At 38.0% G+C, this 11,009-nt stretch overlaps 1 protein-coding gene across 1 annotated transcript in view; it reads left to right on the forward strand.

Annotated features, from left to right (window-relative positions):
• The window catches only part of ANKRD33B (ankyrin repeat domain 33B), a 48,409-nt gene extending 39,993 nt beyond the window's left edge, over positions 1-8,416 (forward strand). Inside the window, exons 3-4 of the mRNA XM_070748615.1 lie at positions 3,485-3,625; positions 7,566-8,416. Of these exons, the coding sequence (XP_070604716.1) occupies positions 3,485-3,625; positions 7,566-8,416 (992 nt within the window). The remainder of the gene's footprint in view (positions 1-3,484; positions 3,626-7,565) is intronic.
• Positions 8,417-11,009: the final 2,593 nt, after the last annotated feature.

Below are 11,009 nucleotides of genomic sequence, written 5' to 3' on the forward strand. Positions count from 1 at the left end.
AAAACTAGACCCCAATAAACAAATAACAAACAAACAAACACATAATAGAGTAACCAAAGGGGATTCTCACTTGAAATATAAAAGAGAATAAAACATGGCATATGTAATTTAAAAGTGGGAAAGACATGTATGTATCAGGATAAAAAAAAAGCCTGGATAAACTTTAAAAGGCACTTCTAGTAACAAATATAATTGCCGCCAATACACAGAGGAGGGCCATCCACAGTGAAGTATCACATTGAGAAAGTTTGCTTAAAACTAACTGTAAGATAACTTCATGCAGTTCTTGACGTACAAAGGGGCTCAAAGTGGTAAAATATAAGTATTTATTAGTAAAATTAGTAAAATTTTGCAAAAGAACTTGGTTTTGAACTTCAATTTACATCAGAAAAGTTTAAATCATTTATATCAATTTCTCTAGACAACCCAACATTTTGCTTATAAAATTTGGTAAGAATTATTGTGTTTCTGTTAAAATATATGCTATCTAATTGCTCTGTTGTCTGTTCTGCAGTTGTGTACTCCATTCTGTCATGCTCTTTATCCAAAAAGGCTTATGTTCAGACTAGTGTGGAAAATAACCTAGGGGTTTTTTGACCTCTGAATCAATAAATTCCTGCTATCTGAGCAAATGTGATCCATACCTGTTAAACTGTAATTACTGGGTAATGGATATTAATGTAAAACAGCTTAGTATGTAAGCATTCCTATTCCTAATAAATATTTGGAGATACTTTCAAGAATATAGAAAGTGTATCTACAGAGGAATTCTTAATGGCTGCCACAGAAATTATTTCTGACCATTGATAAGATTGTATTAAGTAACTTTAATTAACATTTAGCCTTTTATAATTTAGTTCTTGTTTATTGCATTCCAGAGGACTTCTTAGCAGATAATATTGCTGAGATATTATATATCAGTCGCTCAGATCCGGACAGACCTCGACTCCAATTGGATAGCAGTGTCGACTGACAACGAGTCAGTTGAGGTGACTGGGGCCCGTCCTTGTCCATCTGTCTGGGTGGAGTTTGACCTGGTGACACCTGATGAAGTGGATAAGGCCATTGGAGCTGTGAGTTCCGCTACCTATTTGCTGGATCCGTGTCCCTCTTGGCTGGTTTCGGCCAGCAGAGAGGTGACACGGAGCTGGGTCCAGGAGATTGTCAATGCCTCCTTGAGGGGGGGATCCTTTCCAGCTCCTTATAAGGAGGCACTCGTGCGCCCCCTCCTCAAGAAGCCTTCCCTGGACCCACCCGTACTTAATAACTATCGTCCAGTCTCCAACCTTCCCTTTATGGGGAAGGTTGTCGAGAAGGTGGTGTCGCTCCAGCTCCAGCGGTCCTTGGAAGAAGCCGATTATCTAGGCCCTCAACAGTCGGGATTCAGGCCCGGCTACAGCACAGAAACTGCTTTGGTCGCGCTGATGGATGACCTCTGGCAGGCCCAGGACAGGGGTTTATCCTCTGTCCTGGTGCTTCTTGACCTCTCAGCGGCTTTTGATACCATCGATCATGGTATCCTGCGCCGGCTGGAGGGGTTGGGAGTGGGAGGCACTGTTCTGCAGTGGTTCTCCTCCTACCTCTCCAGTCGGTTGCAGTCAGTGTTAATGGGGGGGGGGGGTCAGAGGTTGACCTGGAGGCTTCTCCCTTGTGGGGTGCCTCAGGGATCGGTCCTCTCCCCCCTGCTACTTAATATCTACATGAAACCGCTGGGTGAGATCATCCAAGGGCATGGGGTGAGGTATCATCAGTATGCGGATGATACCCAGTTATACATCTCCACCCCATGTCCAGTCGGTGAAGCAGTGGAAGTGATGTGCTGGTGCCTGGAGGCTGTAAGGGTCTGGATGGGTGTCAACAGGCTCAAACTCAACCCTGACAAGACGGAGTGGCTGTGGGTTTTGCCTCCCAAGGACAATTCCATCTGTCTGTCTATTACCCTGGGGGGGATTATTGACCCCCTCAGAGAGGGTTCGCAACTTGGGCGTCCTCCTCGATCCACAGCTAACATTAGAGCACCATCTTTCAGCTGTGGCGTGGAGGGCGTTTGCCCAGGTTCGCCTGGTGCACCAGTTGCGGCCCTATTTGGACCGGGAGTCACTCATGCCCTCATCACCTCGAGGTTCGACTACTGCAACAATATCTACATGGGGCTACCTTTGAAGAGTGTTTGGAAACTTCAGATCGTGCGGAACGCGGCTGCGAGAGCCATTGTGGGGCTTCCAAGATCTGCTCACATTTCACCAACACTCCGCGGCCTGCACTGGCTGCTAATCAGTTTCTGGTCACAATTTAAAGTGTTGATTATGATCTATAAAGCCCTACATGGCATCGGGCCAGAATATCTCCGAGACCACCTCCTGCCGCACGAATCCCAGCGGCCGATTAGGTCCCACAGAGTTGGCCTTCTCCGGGTCCCGTTGACCAAACAATGTCAGCTGGCGGGACTCAGGGGAAGAGTCTTCTCTGTGGCGGCCCCGGCCCTCTGGAATCAACTCCCTCCAGAGATTCGAATACCCCTCACCCTCCTTGTCTTACGTAAAATGCTGAAGACCCACTTTTGTCACCAGGCATGGCGATAATTACCATCTTTCCCCCTTTTTTATTATGTTTTTGGCCTGTGTGATAGATTCGGTTGAATGTGTATGACTGCATAGTTAGGGGTTTTATTATGTTATTAATACCTTCTTAAATGAATTTAATTTTTTATTATTAGATTTGTAATGTATTGTATTACTGTTATGCTGTGAGCCGCCCCGAGTCTTCGGAGAGGGGCGGCATACAAATCTAATAAACTATAAACTATAATATAAGGAAGTTCATGGAATGGAAGCATCTTCTTGCATATCTGGTAAGCCAGCGGTCCCCAACCTTCTGGGCAGAAGGAGTCAGTTTCACAGAATCTCAATTATTTTACAGACTGGGTTGGTGGTGCTGGTTTTGGTTTTGCTCACTTGCCCACCACTCACTCCCAACTGTGCAGCCCAGTTCCTAATAGGCCACAAACTAGTACCAGTCCCTGACCAGGCTACGGTGCTAAGCAGTCTGGCGGGGATTTTCTTGGTAAGAATTGGTGGAAAGTGTCCTTGTTGTGCATTTCCTTTAGCTTCATTTACCGTAGGGGATTTCAATTTTCCTGAACTGACCTTGTCCTCTCTTCAGCATTGTTCAAGGGCTAATGGCTTTGGAAGAGAAGAAATTACTCTGAAGGAAAAAAAATGTAGCTTCAGATAAAGGAAACAAGCGGGGTACATTCATTCCATGAACATTTTAGTGTCTCTGCCCTTTGTTTCAGATGGTATTTAAATATAAGACATGTTTATGTATATTAGAGAGACAAAGAGGGAGAGAAGAAAGAATGGAAAATTTCCTCTAAGCCTTAGCATATTATATATTTTAAAAATCCTATAAAAATTAACCATGTCACATTTATACTGATTTGAAACCAATATTCTTTATATAGATAATTTTCTTCTTTTTGTAGGACATATTAACATTACACAATATTTACTCAACTATTATTCCGATCTTGATATTGAGAAAAGGAATGCATTTGGATTTACTGCACTCATGAAATCTGCAATGCAAGGCCGAAGTGAATGTGCCAGAGCATTAATATTAGCAGGTATATAGAATTCTTTTTTTCATTGTTTTCCTTCCCATTAAATTGTACATTGTTCTCAATGAAAAACTCCATTTACTTTCAGAGAAGGTTTGGTTGGCAATTATAGCAAGTCTACCATAAATGTAGGATTTAGTTCCACAACCACTTGAAACCATTCATCATCAGCTACTATTTATTCAGTCATAGATCAGCACATAGAATATAGTACTCACAGTTACTTAAATTGAAGACAATAGAAATTAAGTTAATAATGATAGTTTCCCGATGATTTCTGTGGTATGTTGTTGTTTTCTACCACTATATTTCTTAGGATAAATCTCAATCAGAAAGCTAAAGTATATAATGTATTTTCTGTATATCATAAATTGCAAAAATAATAAAATAAGCATTTAACAATTTTCTGCAAACTGTATGTGCAATTTGCAGTGAGAGTAGCTTCTGTGAAAAATCCCTATGCCTAATTTGGAGAGAATTTTGTGCAAAATAAAAGCATATATTTCTAACCACGAATAGCTTGAAAATCATTGCACTAAATCGCTATTAAAGATGGCATATTTAATCTTGTCGTCAAGAAAATTTAGCCTCCTGGAAAATGGAAGCTGTTAACACTGAGATGCTTAGCAAGCACATAGAAGCAGGATGAAACTTAATCTCCTAGTCATCCTGTCTTAACACCAGAAGTACAAATTTCTCTGAGTGCCTTTTCTGCAAGTGTTCTGTTCTCTACTACATGACTTTTTAATAATATTTAGTATTGTTAGTTATTTCTTAGATTTTCTTTCTTTTTGTTTCTTTTGCTTTTTATGCACATGGAACATGATTTCTGTTTTTCTGCTACTCACTCAGTTGTTAAATTCATAGACATTAAAGGTCAGGGGCAATTTCTGCATATATAAATTATATTTCTTTAGTCATCTGTGCTATCGTGCAAACTATGCTCTTTTCCCACCCCAGTTACAGCTAATTCTCAATTTACAACCATTCATTTAACAACAGTTGAAAGTTATGATGGCTTTAGAAAAAATGACCTCTCCATAGCATTTTGATTCTTGCAACACCCTTGGAGTCACTTGATTGCAATTCAGATGCTTTGCAACGAGCTTTTGTCTTGCATTCATCTGATCATAATTTGTGACATTCCCAACCAGTTTACAATAAGCAAAATCACTTTGGGAAACTGCATGACTGCATGATTCATTTAATAATCACATTATTTGCTTAAGAATCATTTTAACACAACCACCTTAAAAATTGTCATAAAATCCAGGTGATAACTCACTTTTAGTGACTGGATTTCCAGACCCAATTGTGATTGTAAGCCAAAGACAACCTGTCATTAAAATGTTCACAGCAATGCTGGAAAAAACAGTATAGGAAAGTAATGATCTATCCTTGTCCTCTGTGGATAAAAGGAGGGGGCAGGAATGCCAACGTTGACATTGAAACAACTTGTTTCAAACTTTCTAAAAGGTTTCATGCATTTCCAGAGTCTAATATAACATAGCATTTCACTTACAGGTAAACACCCTGCTGCTTTTGTAGAACCTGAAGCAGTTCTATAGGAAATCAACTTTATAACTAAGTTGACTTTAAATAAATACAAAATAAACAAAAATTAGGAAATTTTCCATCATACTTGGAAGTGCCACAATGTTTGATATATTTTTATATAGTTATTTGCTTACATTCACAAAGGCAACAAACAATAATGGGAAAGTCGTTGCATAAGCCAGTTGCTTCTCTGCTTTAGGTGTAGCTTTAGGCATATCTTTCACTTGTTCTTATTATAGTCTGATACAGTCTTAAATGAATCTCTTAACCATTCATGAGATTAACTTAAATTCATAGACTTACCATCTGTTATAGCAAACATCCCTTCTTTCTGTTTGTCCTTTGGGTGTGTCTCTGGTTTTTTTTAAGTGAATTTTTGGAAGATTTTTGTTGAGTTTGTTTTCTTTCCCACTGCATTGTGCTTTGAATGAAGGTCACAAATTCTTCTTTTTTCTCTTTAATGAGATTCATGATAGCTTTAACATTTTCCTTCTCTTGATCATTTCTTTAGTTTGGTCTTTAACAACAATGCAGTTTGTATTGGAGGAAAGTGTGCGCAAGCAGGTCTCCCAGTTGGTTTTCACTTAAATACTATGCTGTTTTATAAATGCTGTTTCATCACTGTTTCCTCCTGACAATATTTTACCAAATTGATTATTGTACTTTACAATGAATTCAAAAGCAGTGTGTAAATGTAAATAAATTGTTAATTACATGGCAGCAATCTTAACAAATAAAATACATTTTGTTGAGAGATTTTTTTAAACATTAAAATAAATCCCTTTAAAATAAAACTCAATTGTATTGTCAGCCATTGAAAAATATGCTTAGGTTAGACTTTGTTATCAAAAAAGCCTATACCACTTCCTGAACAAAGAGACAAAATTGATTGAAAAGAATGTAATCTATGTACAGGTAATCCTCATTCAATGATTATTCAAACATATGACAGTATGACTATTCAAACATATGACAGTACTGAAAAAGTAAGTTTTCAAATAGTTTTCATGATGGTCGTAGCATCTTAGGGTCACATAATCATGATTTAGGAAATTCAGAATGGACACCTGCAGCATCTCATGGTCATATGATTTCCATTTGTGATCTTCAAGCAAAGTTATTGGAGAAGCCAGAAGTAATGTAAATTGTGATGATGTAATGATTACATGAGTGTTTGATCATCACTTAATAACAGAGTCATTTTATGACTAAATTGCTATCTCATTTGCTGTGATTAATTTAGGACTTTTTATATTATCTATATTCAGTTTCAGAAGAGCAAATTCTGATTAAGTCAACAAAGTAGATAGCATTAGCATGGTGTCATGCAGTGACATCTAAAATGCTATCAAGAAAAAAAATATGTAAAGGAAATGGAAGGCGAGGTATCCCAAAACATCTCTGCAAGCTCCAGGTCCATTCATAGAAAAGACATATGTTCTGGTCCAACATGAACTCTCCAATACTGTCTAACTTGTGTATGGAATATTTTATCTATTTCTAGAGTTTTGTTCCAATTTGGAATCAACCTTCTGAAAAACATGTTTTCTTTCATGCTTGGAATACTAAAAAACATTTTGCATATCTCTATATTTTATATTGGAGTAACAGCCATGAGAAAGGCAAGGCAGTAAAGCTTTCTTTGTCTTTTAAGAAAAAAAATATATAAAGGAAATGGAAGGAGAGGTATCCCAGAACATCTCTGCAAAGCTCCAGGTCCATTCAAAAGACATATGTTTTGGTCCAACCATGAACTCTCCAATACTGTCTAACTTGTGTATGGAATATTTTATCTATTCCTAGAGTTCTGTTCCAACATTTGTATTGAGAGAAGATTTTTTTTTTTTACAATCACTGAGAGGACTGGAACAAGCTGGTGAAAAAAATGAGCAATGACTGTAGAAACTGCTAGCGGAAAGCATGAATTCCTTTTTAGGTCAGCCTGGACATTATCCATTGATTAGGAGAGGTTGATTTGATATATTTAATTTTTTTAATGCATATAATTTCTATTTCTGTATGAGTACATATGGATACTTCTATATTTTTGTGTGTAAGAGAATGGTTGGTGTACACGGATGCGGTAATCAGTCAATGTTGTAATTTCAATTTCTTATTTTAATAAAATTAATTTTAATCAGTGATTTCATTCTCATTTGATTATGTTGATTTTCAGAAGACTACAGTATTAATGCAGTGTTATGCAGAGCATTATATCAGTGCTGTATTTCAAACCTGTAAACAATTTAGCATAGCTCAAAACCTTATTACCAGACTGTGAACCACGATAGCTAACAATAGTAATCAAAAACTACAACTACAACTCACAGTTCAAAACACATACAGCATGATCCTAATTTCTCTCTATCTTTCTCTTATTTCTTTGAAGGAGCAAATATTAATGCAACAGATCCAGGTCGTGGATTCACTCCTCTGGAATGGGCATGTTTCACAGGAAGAATAGAATGTGCATATCTTATACAGAGACTTATGGATAAGCCATGTGCTGAGCAGTTTTGTGACCAATATTTGCTTGAATGGCCAAAGCTGAAGGAACTTCTTGCTAAGGCTGCAGATTCAAAAACATGTTTGCAGAGGATCTCAGCAACTTTGAGATCCATTGTAGATTTCCGAACTTTCCATGGTCCTGAAGAAGATGGAGTCCTTGATCACATGGTTAGATCAACAACAAGTTTAAGAAGCTCCTTCGTTGCTATAGCTTGCAGGACTGTGTGCCCTGACAGTCCTCCTTGTATAGGAAAACGTAGGCCAGCTGTGCAAGAAATTCTTAGGAAACAAAGAGCTAAAGAGCTTCAAACTCTGGAGAACAGGGAACATTTTAATAGCTATAAGAAGCTGTTTCAGAATTCCAGAATTACATTGGTGTCCAAAACGAAGGAACGGAGGGCCAGCCTGCCGCCTTTCCATTTAAATGTGCCCCAGAGCAATGTTATGGTTCGAAGGAAAGCCAGCCTGTTGCCACTGCATTTGTTAAGAAGAAGCAGTGTTCGCCCTGGACTTGTCATTCCCAGAGTCCGTATAAGTAAGGCACCTCGGCCTACGTTCCAGCCGGAGAAAGTGCGACAGAAAAGTAATACCAGTGATGGGACCTATTTGGAGATTCCCAAATGGAGATATAAGGAGCTGAAGGAACAAAGGAAGAAGGCCGAAGAAGAAAAGAAAATAGCCGAAGCTTTACAGAAACCCACATCACCATGTCTTCAGAAAAGAAGGACTTAAGCCAAATTGCTGCAGTAAATGGAGTGACGCGGTATATTATATAAATTTAAGAAAAGGAAGATCAAACTGAAGATCACATTTGTTTTAAGAGATTTAAGAAGTGCAAGGCAACTGTATGAACAAGATTAATATATGGAAAAATAATTTTTCTGCCATTTTAACAATTACCCTCCCCAAAGTAAAGGGCAATAGGATTAAACTCCAATAGAGAGGCCATGTCCTCAAATATACAGTTTACAGCAGCAATGAGGTACCATGTCCCAAATATCAATCTTCTTCCTGGGGTGCAGGACCTAATCTTCATCCTGCCAATGGATGAAGAAGTGTTAAGTTGTCACAAAATGTACACAAAAGTAATCTTTTCCCCTCTAAGCCAATATTATCTCCCCTTGTTTAAAGGTACGTACAATTGGTACTACTTTCTTATTCAGAATTTGATAGATGAAGTCAAATAACCTGTTGTGGTGATGGTGAGGAGACTGTTTCACAGCATTGAATCTCTCTCCTCTGGTCACTTGCCAGCCTCTGATGCAGCAATTGCTCTCTGAGGATTTGCACTCCATATTAGCAGAATTCTTTTCATAGTCTTGCTTTCCCCCCCCCTGTTTTTTGAAATCAATTTCTTTCCAAGCTTCCAACAAAGTAGAGAGAACAGGTCTCTACTATTTTATCTATGGAGAGTAAGGGGCTTTGCCTAATTTCATCATATTCTGAAGTAGCATCAAAGGGAATCTGATCTTTAGATGTAGGGGTTCTGCAGTTTACAAAATTAAAGATGCTAAATTAGCTTTTGCCCTGTTAGCTATGGATATCATATTGTTACTGTTGTGGTTGGCTCTGGGCCAGCTCCTGCCCGGCATAACAGTTACCCTCTCCCCAATTTCACACCACAAATAAGAAAAGTGGTTGTCCGGTAGCTGTTCACCTTCCATTCTCTTCCACACAACCTGGCTGGTTGTACATTCATGGTAAGGTTTATCTTAAAAAAAATATTTTCCAAACTTTTTAAACACATATTTAACACGTAACTACCTCTTCTGGTTACATTGCTAAGCATTAAAATCTCAGATTATTCTTCAAATTGACTGTGAGTGACACCATGTGCTTTTCTGGCAAACGGATATGAGCTGTTTGTTTTGCCTGCAGGATTTTACTTTCCAAGGATTTGTTGGTAGTTTCCCATCATAGTATTAACTAGGCCGACTTAGCCCTTTTAAATCACACTGTCAGCTAGCTAGATGAAATAGTCATGGAAGCTATAATGGTAATTGCACTACATTTACACTTTTTGGCATGTTATTCCTCAAAATTAAGGAATCGGCTTTAAGAACTAGAATGATAAATACCTCATTCCTCAGACTACACAACCTGTAGCAATTCCTTTTTCCAGGTTTTAAAAAAAACTTTTCAGGTAAATACCTCATAGGGTTAACCACCACCCCCTCCCCAGGGCAATATCTGTCAGAAGGGAGTTTTCACTCTGCATTGAATCCAATCCAATCTGTCCCAGCTCAGAACTAAAATCCACTGGGTTCAGAGGGGATTATTTCCTGACAGGATTACAGCCATAGTTAATACATGCTTGTTCCATGTATGCAAGGCTATCACAAAGTGCCTGCTTGCACTCCTTTGTTAATTCTGTGCCAGCTAAAACTACGACTCCTATAACAAGAAAGCAACATACATTAATTTTTAAGGGCATGCTTTAAGGAGATGGATAAAATTTTGAAACTGGGATTATTTCATAATTGGTAGATAAGATTTTAAATGCCAGTAGCAAAATTATTCTCAGGAGAACTCTGACATAAAAGATGTATTTTCTTCAGAGCCAATATGACATTCTTTTACATAAAGTCACAAAGTCATCTTCCTCCAAATCAATCTATTGCAATAAGCAGGTACATGAGTTTGCAATTTAATTGTTGCAAATTAAATTACAAATATGCTTGAAATGTACCACTGTATTCACTCAGGGATGTAGCTCAGTAATAATGTTGAAGGGTATAACCTATTTGTGTCAGCATATTATATATTTATAAAACAATAAATTATGCTTTAATATTAAATTATGGACTTTATTACTTCTTGAGTTTTGTTTGGGACTGTTTTGTTATTTTGCCATGATCTCTCAAAGTTTCAGTTTAATCCTAAACTAGTTCTAATTTCTATGTCAAAAGCATTTGTTGGATTAAGCCGGAAGAGGGAGGGAGAGAGATTGATTTTTTTCTTGTCTAGAAAAGTTTGCAAATAGAGACGTTTAGGTAGAGGTACCACTATATATGGCCAGCTGGGTTTTTTGGGACAAAGCATTAGTACCTGTTTGGCTGATTACTAAATATTCTACATTTCTGAATTCTACCAATTCAAATTTCATTTTCTTACTTAGCAAGACATACCGGTAGGATATTCCAATTCCATTCAACTCTGAGCAGCTTACCCTACTTACCCAATAACAAGATTCAAAGCAGAACAAAACCAAAGGCAAGGACATAATCTCTGACAGCATCAAAGAACAGGACATTAATCAGTCCTTCTCATGGCAGAGAGATCAGAGACAAATAATTCCTTCTGCTATAGCTAGACCTTAATATCT

The sequence above is a fragment of the Erythrolamprus reginae genome, chromosome 3, assembly GCF_031021105.1.
Source record: "Erythrolamprus reginae isolate rEryReg1 chromosome 3, rEryReg1.hap1, whole genome shotgun sequence".
Lineage (NCBI taxonomy): Eukaryota > Metazoa > Chordata > Lepidosauria > Squamata > Dipsadidae > Erythrolamprus > Erythrolamprus reginae.